The following is a 17,034-nucleotide window of genomic DNA, read 5'->3' as shown; positions in this document are numbered from 1 at the left end:
TGTGCACCTCTATATTTTTTTATTAGCACAGATCCGGAACTCATTTCCATTTGTGTGCAATTCATGTTTTTAATCGAGGGACGCGTAAACTACAAAACTTTCGGTTATTTTCGTTAAGATACACTTTATTTCATGTATTTATGTGTGGATGATAAATATAATCTCAACTATTAAATGTCTGCATACTTATTTCATCGTTCGTCTGTGCCTGCACGTATGATTTGCCCCGAACTAGTGCCATGTTAATCAGTGTGGAATACAGGCAAAAACTGCAGTTGTAAAGTGTTGAACAAATTCCGGTTTCAAACATGGCTCATTTGGAAATTTGATTGTCGCTTTGCATAACTTTTACTTTTAAGACTAAATATCAAAGTTGCACTTTTCTGGAATATTAACATAGATTTGACTTTATTTGCATTGACTTGAAGGTAGTAATGGATATACCACTAGTCTGAGTCTTTAGCGATTGTCATTTATACATTTCTTGTGTTGAAATCAACCTGCTGCATATAATTCTGGAAGTTAATGGTGTACATTTAATGGATCACAATTCTGTGATTTGTGAACATCAATCCGGTTTGTAACAGAAGTAAGTCCTGGCCATCATATACTTTTAAAAGGATTACTTGCACGTAAAACACCATATGTAACACTTTTCCATGTGACACCACCCAAGAAGGAGCTTTGAGATTCTTGAAGCTTATTTGTCCTTCTTGTTGCTTGCAGTGGACTTGATTACTTGGCTGCCTGGTTTTTTTATTTTATTTTTTCTAATAGAGTTACACTAAAAGAGAACAATGTAAGGTAAATATTTTATACAATTTTCTAATTTGATGAATTTTCAATGAACAGAATATATCGCTGGCAATAATCTTTCCTCAAATTAAGACAGCAAAACTTCATTCCACTTTATCATAATACTGTAGCCCACACTTTTGGGCTATCGAAATCAGTCAGCCATATTGGAGAGTCCTTAACTGTACAATGATACCAGAATCTTGTGTGAAGATTTATTTGTTAAATATCTTGTCAGTATATAAATAAGAGAATAGAGTTTGTTTCTTATTAAATATGAAAGTATCATTTTCTTGGATTCATGTGCATCTCTCTCTCTCTCTCTCCAGAGTTCTCTCTATTTCTCTCTCCAGAGTTCGTCTCACGGCCTTACTGTCTCCTTTCCACCCGTACTAGTACTGGGTCCTCTGGAACAAGAAGACCCAGTAACTTCAACTTGAGAGGAACCTGCCGAAAAGATAGAATGTCTCATTTAATGTCGTCCCAATTACATACTCATCTTATTAGCATAGTAACCAACATCAGATTATAGTGTCTACTTTGCATCAGTCTTTTTATAGTTCTTAATGTTTTTGTTTCTTAAGGTTTCATCAGGGTGCAAAGGACAGGGAAACAAGTACAGCTAAGCTGCAAAATACACAAAAAGCTTCAACTTCTCGTTCATATGTGAACAAGATTTACACACCTGATGTTGAGTTGTATATATTGTTTCTGTACCAGTCACTTAATTGATATCAAATAACTAGATATTATATTTTTATAAACGAAAGTTTTCAGTGGAATGATTTATGATTAAATCTATTCGCACTCTGAAGTCGATTATTACAAATCCATACGTTATTTTTTTCCTGAAAGGTGGCATATAGGAATCAATGACTGCTCGATGTTTGCTTTGCTGATAACTTACTTTAGCAAAATATTAACATTAATAAACAAACAGCAACAAAAAGAAACTAACGCTATTTGCATAAACTACCGTTTTTAATATTTAACGGCCCAGTTTTAAAATGTTGCTAATGATGCATAGTATGGTTAATTCATATTTTGTATATATTATTTTATTTAACTCTAAAAACAATATTAATAATTTATGCTTCACCATCTGAAGATATTGAGCAGTACATCTGATTGCATGTCGTTTATTTTCACACTTTTAAAAGGTGCAGCATTGGCTGGATTTCAAGGTACTTTAAATAACGTATAGAAAAGAATACTTTGAGATTTTTATTTGGTGAGTCTTTCACAAAATTTCCTCAGGTTGATACAATTTGTCTTATAACTTTATAATAAAAATATCTCAATATTTTGTTAAATGGTTTAATAAATAAGCTGGTCATACCACTGTCTCCGGACAGCGGACAAACTTGACTTTTTGCAGGACCTTGACCAGCGCTATTTTTGCCTCTACCAGGGCCAGCCTCATACCGATACAGTTGCGTGGGCCGTATCCAAAAGGGAGGAAAGTTACGGGATTGGTAGCAGATTTCCTCTCTGTAGAGAATCTATTCAATAGTAAGATACATTTTTCAAAATATAAATAATGTGACATATCGTTGCAAATCATAGTGCTGGTCCAAGCACAGAACTTGTGTGCGTGTATATATACATGTTACATGTGTGTGTGTGTGTGACGGATTAAAACATATTGCCTGGATCAAGGATTCCAGCCAGGATGAATATTAATGACGTCAATGATTCATTTAAATTGAACAGTCGTTGATACACTAACATTAATCCAATGATTTCATGTGGAAATGAAGTTCTGCTTCACCGGAAATTTTGTTAATAACAATTAAAAAAAGTAACTAGTAAACAAAAAAAAAAAAAATAACGAAAATAATAGTGGATGCAATTTTGAGCTAGATAATATAAATGAGCGACTTGAAGATAAAATAGACCAGGAAAAGCAATAATTGGTAAGTTCTCTCAGTCCATCAAACTTTACAAGGTAGCATGATTGTAATTGCAGATCATGACAATGCTATCTGCGATATATGCACTGACACTAATCAGAATCTCAGCTCAGAGATATTGAAAGCATCAAATTTGCTTAAACGTTGCAAATAACCTGGTGAAGATATGCTTCCTGGGGTATTTTTAGTGTAAAAATATGTCATAGTATGTTATTTTACACCTGTTTGACGCTATTTTCAGGAATGGTATCTTTTCTGACAGATGGTGAAAGGGTTAATTATATCACGTTTAAAAGTTCAACCCTTGTCTTGTAAACAAATTATAGAGAAATAACATTACTATATACCTGCAGTAAATTATTTACTACAATTCTAAATTAAAGATTTGATACTTGCGCCACCAGCTGTGATAAAATACCTGACAAACAGTTGGGATTCTAGGCTGGTTATTCGACAGTAGATAACAGTTTTATACTACAATTTGTGCACAAGAAATATCTTTAGAAAAAAGAGGAAGATTATATTGCTTATCTGTTCATTTTAAAAAGGCATTTGATTCAGTGGATAGAAAGAGGCTGTGGAATGCATTATTATTCTTATTATTATAGTTTCAGGTATTAAATCAGCTGTATTGAATTCTCAAGATCAATAAGTGAATATTATGAATGCAAACTTGGAGTGAGACAAGGTTGAATATTAAGTCCTCTCACGTTTTTCTTGTTTATAAATGATTTAATGCAATAATTAATGTAAATGATGGAATTTATATCTCTGTTGACAATTAAGCACAAAGTATGATTCTGTTACTTTATGGTGATGTCTTGTATATTTTTGCTGATACTATTTTAGAAGTACAAAAGAGATAGACACATTGGGGATCTTTTGTGTAAAATGGAGTCTTACTGTAAACATCGATAAGACAAACTGTTTTTAGTAATCATGATAGACTTAAGACGTTTTTGAAAAATGGACTTATCGTAATGAGAATATCCAAATTTTAGCTTATACAACCATTCGAAAGTAATGTTCTCGAAGAGACTGAACTGATCAAAAGCAATTGAATGCATATTACACAATCTTATACAAGTTTAATTTCATTAAAAAATATTAATAAGCAACTCAAATTATAAAAGCCTTATAGAATGAACATATAATTATATATTGCAAAATATAACAGAATAAGGCGGTTATACACTCTCTTCAGGTTAGGAGAAGTTCCTGTTCATATAGATACAGGTAGACAAATAAAATGTTGATAGGGTACGTAGATTAATTTATTTCGGTGAAATCAGGGAAGTTGATTTTTATCAAAATGCCCAAATTACTCGGAATTAAGATTTTATTTTCTTCCAAAGTAATATTATGAATACCATTCTAATGAAACTGTTTGCAATTTAATTTCTAATAAATCTGATGAGGCAATAAGAAAACAGCATAGTTTATACATTTTGCCTTCAAGCTAAGGAAAAACGCTTTACAAATTGTGTAATTATGTATATTATGTTATATTTATGTAATTCTATGACCTAGCACCATAATGTAGACTTAGAAAATACCAGTTTGTGTCCACCCTTATTATACATTTTCTTCGTTGTATAATTTTGTCCTTGGACCAATGGCATTATAAGAAAACAGTAAAGTTAATAATGGGTATAATAACATTAAAGTAAGCAAAATCTTCTGACACTGAAATGCTGTCAACAAATATAGTATCCAAAAGACTGTAACGTAAAATTATATCAAAATTCAATCAAAATATTTTATAATCTACTGAAATAAACAATATCATTTAACAGGCTGTCAATTCATCCCTGACCAGGAAATTACATTGTGAGGTCACATGATAAAAGCGCAAAGATTTTTGTCATGGTGTAATCCGAGTTTAGCTGAAAAAATAATATTTTCTTGGGATTACATGATCTGGTTGTCCTCATTATCTGCTACTGCAATTGCAATGGATAGAGGAAGTTGGTGACCAAATGAGGGATCGCAGCCATTTATCTTTCCAACAGGTGGAGCCACAGAAAAACCCGTCCAGATATTTGATGGTCCTCGGGTTTATCGTTAACCAGGACAATGTATTATATAGCAAATCTTATGGTATTAAGTTGTTTTTCTTATCCACTGATTAGTGTGGCTTTATGAAAATCTCCTGAGCAGGTCTGGCTGTATGAAAATCGCCTGATTAGTGTAGTGTGACTGAAGTAAAATCTCATAAACAAAAGTAGCAAATGGCATGCTGAAATTTCCAACTCAGTACATGGAAGAAAGAAGTTGATAAGAAAATACAAAATGTATAACTTAATGTTTTTGTATTTTTATTCCTTCATTACAAAGACAATTAATTATGCAAAGCAACTGTAAATATCTGCAAAACAACTGTGAAAACAGATTCGTGTCTAAACCTTAATCAAGAATAAAATAATTGAATTTATTTGATGTGAAATATAAAATATACGATCACAAAGAGGTAGATACCTTTGGTAAATTTATGAGAATTACATCTATGAACAGAGTCAGTCTACGTATAAATACATTATTAATAGATCCATGATTTGTGTGTGTATGTGTGTGTGTGTATGTGTGTGTGTGGTAATCAGAAAAAAATTATTTTAAATTATTACACCATTTGTTCTATTGCAACAAAATCCAATGTACTGTTCTCAATCTTATTGGACACTGTCATTGCAAAACTGAAGAGAAGACGAGGAGCACTTACAGTTAACTAAACTGCAGATATATTACCTTAATTATATCAAATATATGATTAACGCAAAAATTATTCAACGAGAATCATGTATATTTCTAAATAGTTACAAACGTCTCAAAGGAAGTCTAGAATTAGTACTAAATTACCCAACAACTAATTACGTAAAGAATTATTCAGAACAAATTGCTCAATGGTCTATGAATTATATATTTAAGGGATATGAATATGTTAAAACAAATAATTTCAGAAAAGGATCACAAAATTAATTGTGTAAAAATGATGAGTATTTAACTTTTATGCAGACATGAGGAAAAGTGATTTTCTATTTGTGAAAATATCGCCGACTAGTACTTGATTACGTACCTCAATTAGCTGCTTCTTTCGCCCAGACACCTGAGCTCTGCATCTTTTTTAACTTCTCTCTCACCGATGATAACATCCATGACTTGTATGATTGAGACATTTTGTAAAGCAAGATGAAGATGCTATAATTTTATTGCTTGTTTGTGAAGCAGGAAGTATACTGGAAGCAATCTTGGATCGCTTTGTTCCAAGCTGCCACCTATCGGTTTAAAGGGAAGATAACTGGCTACAATCCTCATTAGATCAAACGCATACAACTTCGTCCACCACGGGATCTACCAATAGACCTATTTGCATAATATATCCCTTTGCATAAGGTCAGAGGTCATACATGGTGGAGATACATCATGCTCAATGGGGTGATCACTGATAGTCAAAATCTTATATCAGCCCCAAAAATGGAAGAATCTCATCGGCCTCAATTTACATATATCATAAATGCATTATTTTGCATTATTTACACAAGTAACTGTCAAAGTTCCATCTCTGTATGGATACTATTTAAACCAAATAACATCTGACTTTTGAAGCTTTTCTGTGGGTACAAAGCAACTTAGTGATGTGTCAATTCTTCTACTGTTGGCAGCTGTTTAATACTGGTAGATAACAAAACTTTACCTATTTCACAGGTACGATTTCATGCGTAAACTTGTGCTACCTTTCTAAGAGTACCAGTCGCTTTCCAAACTGGCCTTTAATAATTACTTCATTAAGTACCTGTCAGGATTGAAAATATCTGGGTCCTCATAATATTCCGGGTCGTGATGAATCTGGTAGACATTGACATTGACAGTGGCTCCTGCAGGAAAGGTGTACGGTCCATAAGTTACCGTATTAGCAACATGCCTGTTAAACCTATAAAGTAAAATAAACACGCGTGTAATGTGTTCTTATTCAAGAAGAGGAAGAAGGAAAAGGCGTGATCGTATTAGAAAATCAGCATGCATATATAAATCGAGATAACAACTGTAAACATCATATTTAAATAAAGAAAGAATAACTTGTGTCGCTTTGTTTGCATATACTAAATGTAAAGATTAAATCTTATAAAAGCAGAAACTTTGTGGCTGAGAAAGGCAAGATTATTAAGCAATAAAATCAACCTGTGTGCTTTTTCTGTTCAATTACTTGAATAACAGTTCTATTCCAAGACAACATATCATTTCAGGTTAGGCAAGCTCTTTGTTACACCCACAAGGGGCGCATACAAAACAATACAAGCACTGGGCACAAATGTTATGAGAGTGGAATGTATTTACATCGTGGTACAAATGAAATCTATCCGTCAAAATGAACTATGAAAGAAAACAAATAAAGTCAAATCCACGAAAATGTTACTACCTCTCTTTTGTGAGATAGGTTAATAAAGAACAAAAATGTTCTTGTGTGAAAATGAAATAAACTCAAAAGATAAACAATAAAAGTATATCGATCAACAAGAGGACATTATTTTTTAATACTAAAATCACACAGGAAATCAAAGGACTGAATGTGGATAAAGGCAGCGCCTTCATAGGCCTAGTGATCGAATTTTACGTTTGTGATAATAGAAAATTACATCCCATGTAAAATATTTTATTCGATATTGAAGAAAAATATTGTTATGACAGAAATGCTCTACAAAAATGTAGATTTTACAAAGGAAATTGGAGTATTCAGGGGAGTGTGGAATTACCACTACTACTACTACTACTAATAATAATAATAATAATAACAATGGATGACTAGATCATGGAATTTCCTGAGGTAGAATTGAATTAAAAATCAGATTCTTGTCGACAGAGTGTAATATTGTATGTGTCTGAGAAACCAGAGACGAGACGAGATTTTGTGGCCAAGACCCTATTCTCGGGGGGGGGGGGGGAGGGGGTTTGGACTGCAGAATCCAGTAAAAAAAAAAATCTGAAACGGTCAATCACGGTTATTTATTTCTGAAACAGTCAGTCACGGATAGGACATTATAGTGAGGATCTTAACTGACTCGACAGAATGTCTGGCTGAACTGTAATGGCTGACGAATTTGGTGTCAAGGTTATTGCGAATGAGGCTTACGAGATCCTCCAGTCCAGTTCTGAAGTCGACAGTTTCGCCAGCAGTGGACACCACAGCTTTAGCAAGACCGGAGATGAATGGCATTAATGCCATAAGATCCCAAGTTTCTATTTATTTAAAGCTTACTTTAGAGTATGTTTAATGAGTTGGTATCGTTTATCTCTGCGTTTGCATATGACTGACTACGTCCATGGTTCAAGCTGAAGACCGCAATAGATGATGTTTAAGAATGTTATATCTACTGCACTCAGTCATCAGAAGTTCGTCAAATATAACCTTTAGACGTTATAAGATTTGATATTGTGCCGGAATGTCCAGAGTATGGTTCAAACTGGGTACATCAGGGTTGTACGTAACCATGAATCGGATGCATGAGTTTATGGCTTCAATTTTGTAACTCAAAAGTGTAATTCTATAGAGGGTCCTGATTTTTTTGCACTTTCTTTTGAACTACTTCATGAGTTCGTCTAATCTAATTGTACAAGACCTGTAATGGATGCAGATGCGCTTGATATGAACCCAGAATCCGTGTGGACGGTTTTTTTTATTATATTTATATGGTATCGTCTGGTTGGCAGCACATACTAACAAGAGAGAAAGAGAGGAAGAGGGGGTCTTATAGGGGGTCTCTAAGAAAACATCGAAATACTTGATACGCTGATATAATTGTAATGGCATGATGAAAAGTAATATACCAATTTAAAAACCTGTTTGAATTTGTTTTCATTTCAATGTCATCAATCAGCCACTGAGCGCATGTGGTCCGTATTAAGAAGTTCTTGCTAGAAACTATAAGCGGATGACATTGCAGTTGTAGTGCCCATTGGTGTTGCATTATTTTAAGATAATGTTGATCGTTCGATGCAAAGTTGTTCAACCTTAACACAGGACTTGAGAACTGAAGAAGTTGTTGGAGAAGTGTCGAGGCGACTAACCCTTGCTTCCCTAAAGCTCGAATATCTCCATCATGTGAGGTGCTGGTGTAATAAGAGCAAACATCCATTGTATCAATAAGAGTAATTTCGCTAAAATCTAATACCTTTTTTCATCACCCTCAAACAAAAATGCCGCAGCCTTCTTGCACAAACCTTCCTGAGATTCAGCTGATTCCTCAGTTTATTAAAAACGGCTGATGAATAATTTCACGTATTAACATAAATATTTTTTCCGCTGCGTGTCAAACACTTTCATCAATTGTATAATTAAAAGCGAGCACTTCACGCTCATCAATCGCATGCAACAGTCTTCCAGAACTTAACGAATGCTCTTTCCAGGGTAACAGAATTGTTCTCCATCTCTGATATTTTACGAAACTGACTTTTACCTATGTTATGACACACGATTATATATCCAGTTGTCTCGAGGTATGTGCATTAAGCTGCAGATCATTTTCTGCGACAATATTTTGTCACTCGATCTGCATTAAACTTGTTGAAGCTCCAGGGTAAACAAGAGTTATAAAAAATATTCTTAAGGTTTCAAAGACCTCTCGTTTATTTGTGTACGTGTCCTACTTTGTGCATGTCTTTAAGTGTGAGACTATATATATATATATAGAGAGAGAGAGAGAGAGAGCAATAAATTTGCTTTCAGTACTTACCTTGCAAATGGAGGATAAAACCTTAGTGTTTCATTCACAAATTGATCCATGTACTTTAGTTCTGATAATTTGTCGTAGGTCAGTTCAGACTATAAAAACAATCATATGACAATATCATAAATTTGGCAATGAAATAAATTTCTCACGTTCAGGTTAGTTACAAATTTAACTAGATGAATCATCAATATTTTCTTGCTGAGCTAACAACCCAATTTTTTTATTTCTTAACATCGTCAGCTTTCAACAATTTTATTAAAAGTCCCTTTTAGTGGATGAACAAAATAATGATGCGATATAAAATAAGCTATTAAGTAATTCCTTGATAAAGAAATGTGCGTGTTTACTGAACCGTGGTCAACCTTTCGTTTAACTTGATATTTTTGTGTCCACAAGACGAGTTCTCGTGGTAAGGTGAAATATTTTTTTTTTTCAAATTTCGTGGCATGAATAATTGCTAGCTTGTTATCCCATTCTGGCAGTTGTATCGGTTTTACTGAGAGGAGAATATTTTATAGGTTGCATATTTCACCTCTCCGACTTGCTCTCTGATTTCTTGGACTAGTCTCTGGTCAATTTCTGGGTGTAGGGCCAGTTCATAAGCAGCGAATCTCAGCAAACTAGCTGTAGTTTCGTAACCAGCTATAAAGAACAGGAATGCTTGGGAAATTATCTCCTCTGTAGTCAATCCTAAAAATACGCAAGAAATAAATTGAATGTCTGTCTCAGTTATTTACTGAAACCCCGGCCCAAATCTTTAAAAAGTGTAATACTTGGGATGTAAGATGTATGTTCTTTCTTAGAAATTTTTGGAAGTGTGCCCTGGCAACCTTTAAACCATGTCAAAATTAGACATTGACATCATCAGATACTAAAAATCATAGACATTCTTGCAACGTTAAACTAGGATATTGAATCGAACCTAATTTAATAAAATGAACCTCAGAACTTATATATAGTAATCATTAGCGGTTTTTCTTATTTTTAAATGGTTTAGTTTGATTTATTTGTTGGTTCAAGTTTCCTACCGGTTCTTTGTCAGCTTTTGTTATTGTTGTTGAATAATGATACGGTAATAATAAGACAAGTATTTACTTTACAAATGCTGTGTAATATAGGATGACTACTGAGACATCATAGGAAACGCCTATTTACAATTATACAAGATTTTAAACGCGAGTTTATGATTACTGTGTGTAAACTCTCAATATGAATAAAATCTGGATCTTGTAGATGCGTAATTTGTAATATATGCGTAATCTGTAATATATGTGTAATCTGTGATAAATGTGTAATCTGTAATATATGTGTAATCTGTGATATATGTGTAATCTGTGATAAATGTGTAATCTGTAATAGATGTGTAATCTGTAATATAGGTGTAATCTGTAATAGATGTGTAATCTGTACTATATGTGTAATCTGTGATAAATGTGTAATCTGTAATATATGTGTAATCTGTGATAAATGTGTAATCTGTAATAGATGTGTAATCTGTAATATAGGTGTAATCTGTAATAGATGTGTAATCTGTACTATATGTGTAATCTGTGATAAATGTGTAATCTGTAATATATGTGTAATCTGTAATATAGGTGTAATCTGCAATATATGCGTAATCTCTGATTTATCACATAGTCAGTACACTTTTCCAACTGTGTGTGCAGTTTCATATTTTTGATATACAGGTGAACATATCACTTTATGTGATTCTTACTAGTCAATATAAGCCCATGAAATTATTCTGCAGTATTCTCTTTACTGCGATCGTGGAAAAACTTTTTTAACACCGCCTTCTGGATTTTTTTTCTTCACAGAACATTTTGGCCGCCATTTTTTTTATTCGACTCGCGAAATGGAATTGGGAAAATGGTCTCGTCTGTTTCAATATTGCCAAATTTGCCCCATAGAGGTTGGTCATGTCATGTATAACATATCATAACATGAAAAATGGCAAAAACAAACAAGACAAGAACAATAATAATAAGTAAAACTACCAGTATTGCTTAAATGATCATGGAATCCACCCTATATACAAGCTTGGTTTAAATGTGAACTTACTGAAGTAAATAAACTCATCTTTGTTCACAGAATAATGAAGATATAAACCGGTCTCTCCAACTGACAGAACTGTGTCCAACCACAGCATATTTACGCGGTAAATAAATAATGCAAGTCCGACTCAAAAAGAGATTTATTTACGTCTTCTGTACAATCTAATGTTCCAAATCAAATACTGCAAATATCCGGTCACAAATAAATTACAGGAAATATGTGTATTTCTGCATCCAGTACTCTTCTTTTCACAAAAATATCGCAACAATGTAATGTTTAGCTGTGATGTGGAAAATTTCAGCTTAAACACTTTCACTGTGTTGTGTAGGCCAACTCAAACCGGTACTGTGCACTGTAACAAACTATGTGACATCACACGCACTGGACATTTTGTGTTGACAAATGTTTTGTCTTTTGTAAAATATTCTGTTTATTCGGATGGACGCTTATTCTTTGATTTATAGCTATCAAAAAGTATAATATACTTTTACTATTTCAAGTTTGTTTGGGGCTATTTTTCACGTACAACAAATGAATGGTACAGCGTCTGTCAGTATGAACGAAATTATTTGTTCTTCTTTCTATCTAAATAATTTCTACTGAAATAAAACTATGTGATAAAAATAATCTCAAATGGGAAATGATTTAATATTAAATTTATGAACATCGTTAAATAATGTCCGGCTTTTGCTCGTCAAGGCTCACAAAAGCTGGACATTATTCAACTCATTTCATAAATTCAATATTAAATCGTTACCTATTTGAGATCTTCTATACATGTATAATCTGTAATATATGTGCAATCTGTTATATATGCGTAATCTGTAATATATATGTAATCTGTGATATATGTGTAATCTGTAATACATATGTAATGTTCAGGGGCGGATTAAGGCTCACTGGTGCCCTAAGCACTGACAAATCTTGGTGCCCCCCTCCTTTCCACGTACACCTGGGAAGATTACCCTAGGGTGCACCATGATCAAGAAACAGAACATTATGATCAATTTGCACTAGTTTTATAAAAACATTTTTACAAATCTTCATTCGTTTTTTTTTTCTTTTCACCCATTGCTCAACTTTGTGGTGTCCACTTTGGCCCTGGTGCCCTAAGCACGTGCTCTGTCTGCTTAATGGTTAATACGCCCCTGGTAATGTTAAATATATGTGTGATCTGTAATGTATATGCAGTCACCACACGATCTTTTGCTGCATTTCAAATGTTCGAGAACTGAATCGACATTGACACCGTGTAGCATTGAACGTATTACGGTGCAACAATTAACTTGAAACATTTCATCCTGTAATAACTGTCTCTTATTTTCTTATTTGTGAATATTTTGTCGGCGAATGTAACGTATAAACTTACTCTTAGTGGACTCTTTGGTCTCCTTTTGTTCATCAAAAGAATTTTCCTCAAGTTCGGCATTTAATAGTAACTGCAGAAAATCCGTCTTTCTCTAAAGTGCAAGACAGTTTCAATCAGTAAATACAGTCAAACCTGTCTTGACTGACATATCCGTAAAAAGAACATGCTTTAAAATAAAACAAAAATCATCTTCATTATCTATTTCACCTGCATATCTAACTGGAAAGAAAGGTTTTAGAACAATATTTTTAATTCATTCTCTCGACCTCTACCAAGAAAAGTATCTGGTAAGCAGCATGTATATGGACACAGTTACACTCAGAAGGAAAATAGTAAACAGTACAAGGAATAAACTAGTATGTAGTAGTAACAGATATAACAGCCACCAGGAAAATATAAATGAACGTGAGCTTGTGAAGAGTACCACGAATGCACTAATATGTAGGGTAACAAGGAACGTGTGTGTGTGTGGTATCGTCTGGTTGGCAGCACATACTAACAAGAGAGAAAGAGAGGAAGAGGGGGTCTTAGAGGGGGTCTCTAAGGAAACATCGAAATACTTGATACGCTGATATAATTGTATCGCTACGGTGTCTGCAGTGTGACAGTTTATAGTGATGTCTAGCACTGGGGCATCATGCCGCAGACATGTAGCATGATGTCCCACCCAGTCACATTATCCTGACACCAGGCCGACCAGTCCTAACACTAACCTCTTGATGCTGAGCGCCAAGCGAGGCAGCTGTTGGTACCATTGTTGTAAGTCTTTGTTATGACTCGGCTGGGGATCGAACCCACGACATCCCGCATCCGAGGCGGACGCTCTAACCACTAGGCCACCGGAGCGGTGCCAAGGAACATGTAATAGTATACAGTAGCATGTGATAGTAATCAGTAACAAGTGATAGTAATCAGTAACAAGTGATATTAAACAGTAACATGTGATAAATAAACAGTAACACGTGATAGTAAACAGTTGCACATGTTAAATAATACGAGGAGTACTTACAAGTTACGAATATTAGTATGTTGTGCAATAAATTTCTGTACTTGTGAGTAGTACATTAGTGCACACCCTGGACATACTTCCCAGGACAGCCCGATTTTCCAGTGCAATTGTCTGGTGGTGCTGCACGTGCGGCTGCAGATTACTTTACATGACTCTTTTTGTCTATCATTCGGCATTAAATTTATTGACAGGAAATGTTACAACAAAATATTCAAAACATTTCCAATACCCCTCATATGAAGAATTAACTGGAATAAAATTCACAAGAAAATATCAATGAACATGTAATGGTAAGGAAAACAAGTAACAGGAGTGGCAAATTCAAGTAAAACATGTAATACTAATGACAGACATTATAAAATGTTTATCAGCCTGAACTAAAATTCGAATTAATGGATACTGATATCGTGTTCCTAAACCATATATTTACGTAAAGAAATCATCCATCACTCTTCAAAGACTGATAAAAGATGTAAATGTCTGAAAGTCAGTATGTATCATGAACTCAAATAATGGCGAACTCACCCAATTGTTATAGTTCATTTTGTTTGTGAAGAAACAAGAAAGACAGAAATGCATACGGTTGGATTTTTCTTTCGGTCATCTATTAGTGACTGGCCCATACTTGAGAAGAAATCGCAAGACTCCTTTGGAAAAATTGCAATCTTAAACATACGAAGCAGAATGCACACTCCTGGAATTATTGCTGAAGAAGAGGTAAAAAGGAGTCTTAACTGTGGAAGAACGTATCCAATACAAAGTCATTTTACCTTCAGATCTGAAGGGGAAAAAATGAGATTTTGAAAACATGCAAATATAAGTGACCTTTTTGAGCTGTCTCTGCTACTAGGTTTTGGTATATTAATGAGCCCAAATTGAGTCAGACGTGTTTGGCAGTTAGATTTCATATTTGTAAACAAAACTGCACCCGATACTCACCAAAATTAAATTCTTCTCTGTTGCTATAACAAGTGTAAGCTTGAGGTTTATTGATATGCAAATTGACATGCAAATTGCTATAACAAGAGTAAGCTTGAGGTTTATTGATATGCAAATTGCTATAACAAGTGTAAGGTTGAGGTTTATTGATATGTAAATTGCTACAACAAGCGTAACCTTGAGGTTTATTGATATGTAAAACGTTTAGCCAAATGTATATACATTTCTACATTAGATATTAATTTTCCACACATTATAACTTTGTGAACCGACAGCAGAAAGACGATAGATAGATAGATTTCAGGTGAATGGAGATACAAACAGAGATTATTCAATATTTAGATGAATTTTCCAATGAAAATTAAACATGTCTTAAGTCTTTTCTTTGTGAATATTTAATGATTTTTTCACCTGTATCAAAGCATATGTAGACATTATACTTATATCCAGCTCGAAAAGCATTTAACGTATTAGCTACATGGACTTTCAGTCGCTATGATCGTTATTTTGATGATACGCCCATGCTTTCAAAATTGACATGATTTTCACCGGCTTTATCAAAACGGGACTCTATTTTGGGCCTATAAGGACTTTAAAAGTCTCGACCTTTGACTTCTTGTTTCTAGAAGTAAATCTTTATTTTTGTTCATTTCAAGAAAAAGTTAAATTCATTGACTTGGTGTGTCTGGATATTATATTACTTACCTGCAAGTAGAAACGGAAGTCGCCTAAATATATTTCTAGGGATGAAAATTGGTAAAACATGTCGGACAAAGGGGTCGTCTGGTTCGTTCTGAGAATTTACTTGCATACCAAATGCTGTGCAAGCTATTGCATCCATGGTAAAAGCTCCAAACAGACTAGAATTGGAAATTGAAAACTTATTTGTACCTTTCCCCTGTAGCAATATACACTTTCTGAAATTCATTCAAATAAACTTTAAAGCTATGCATGTTTCATATCTTCGTTATATTAGCTGCAATTTAAAATCGTGGATGAATAAATCCGTTTTCATTAAATATCTTAAACTGCTTCCTTGAGATTTCTTGCACCGTCTCTTTATTTTAGCGTTGGAACAATGGCTTGTTAAATGATTATCAAGCAGGCAAGATTTTAACAAAATATTACGGAGGTATTCCTCGAATAATTGCTTTCACTCTTCGTAAAATTTGAAAACTTGTCTTGTATTTGACGTATTTCTCAATTATTCCTTCATGAATAAAAAAATATCGAGTTATTTTCCATCATTTGGACCAGGAGCAGACAGAGGTTCATTGTCGTCCTACTATATACAATGATAATGATAGTGAATATTTCTGTACGGAATAGTAAACAATATGCTGAACAAAGTGCAATACTAGTGCGTATCTTCCACTAAGCTGCTAATTTGTAAATTACACCTCACCGAACCATTAAGCATTTACGTGAAGCTACGTGCCTTATCATTGTTAACATCAATTCATCTTGTTTATAAATGGGGGCATAATATCTTTGCTGAACTGTACAATTCATAAAAGACTCAGTATTTTCAGAATTGTCATAAGCAAGAAGGAGACATTTTGAGAATCGTGTATGCCATATTTATTTGTTTATTCATCTTGGAGTATTGTTTTTATTTTGCTGTTTCGATTCTTCTTCGGGAAACAAGCGATAAATCAAAGATATCCCTTTTCGCCGTATTCTGCGTTAGACATGACATAAGGAAAATTTGTACAGTCAACAAGCGCATAAAACGTATTACTCGTACAATGAAAACTCTCAGAATCAAGGCTTGGAACATCTATTTTAAATAATAAAAAAGAACAGAAAACCTCAATAAAAATCAACAAAATAAATCTATTTGTAAAAAAACAAAACAGAAAACTGCAATAAACTCAACAAAAGAATTTTTTAAAATAATAAAAACCTATTTGAAAAATCAACAAAAGAAATCCACTTATAATAATAAAAAAGAAAGGAAAACCTGAAGGAAAAAATCAACAAAAGAAATCGATTTATAATAATAAAAAAGAAGAGAAAACCTCAATAAAAATCAACAAAAGAAATCTATTTATAATAATAGAAATAGAACAGAAAACCTCAATAAAAATTAGCAAAAGAAATATATTTAAAAAATAAAAAAGTACAGAAAACCTCATAAAAATCAACAACAGAAAAACTCAAAAGAGAACACTATATCACATCTTAGCCACTGATGTCTTATTTTACATTGTTAATCAACAAATTTACACA

General features: G+C 33.6%; 1 protein-coding gene across 1 annotated transcript in view; it reads right to left on the bottom strand.

The window, feature by feature from the left end:
* Positions 1-800: 800 nt before the first annotated feature.
* Positions 801-17,034, bottom strand: part of LOC149802592 (cytochrome P450 3A9-like) — a 31,315-nt gene continuing 15,081 nt past the window's right edge. The window contains exons 7-14 of the mRNA XM_089951870.1: positions 15,508-15,662; positions 14,445-14,569; positions 12,855-12,945; positions 9,963-10,120; positions 9,434-9,522; positions 6,499-6,636; positions 2,135-2,297; positions 801-1,242 (exon numbers count right to left, since the gene is read on the bottom strand). Of these exons, the coding sequence (XP_089807996.1) occupies positions 1,165-1,242; positions 2,135-2,297; positions 6,499-6,636; positions 9,434-9,522; positions 9,963-10,120; positions 12,855-12,945; positions 14,445-14,569; positions 15,508-15,662 (997 nt within the window). The 3' untranslated portion in view covers positions 801-1,164. The remainder of the gene's footprint in view (positions 1,243-2,134; positions 2,298-6,498; positions 6,637-9,433; positions 9,523-9,962; positions 10,121-12,854; positions 12,946-14,444; positions 14,570-15,507; positions 15,663-17,034) is intronic.

The sequence above is a fragment of the Sinohyriopsis cumingii genome, chromosome 3 (assembly GCF_028554795.1).
Source record: "Sinohyriopsis cumingii isolate HCF-2022 chromosome 3, ASM2855479v2, whole genome shotgun sequence".
NCBI classification, from domain to species: Eukaryota; Metazoa; Mollusca; class Bivalvia; order Unionida; family Unionidae; genus Sinohyriopsis; species Sinohyriopsis cumingii.
Note: the sequence above shows the minus strand (reverse complement) of the source record. Positions and strands in the feature narration are given on the sequence as shown.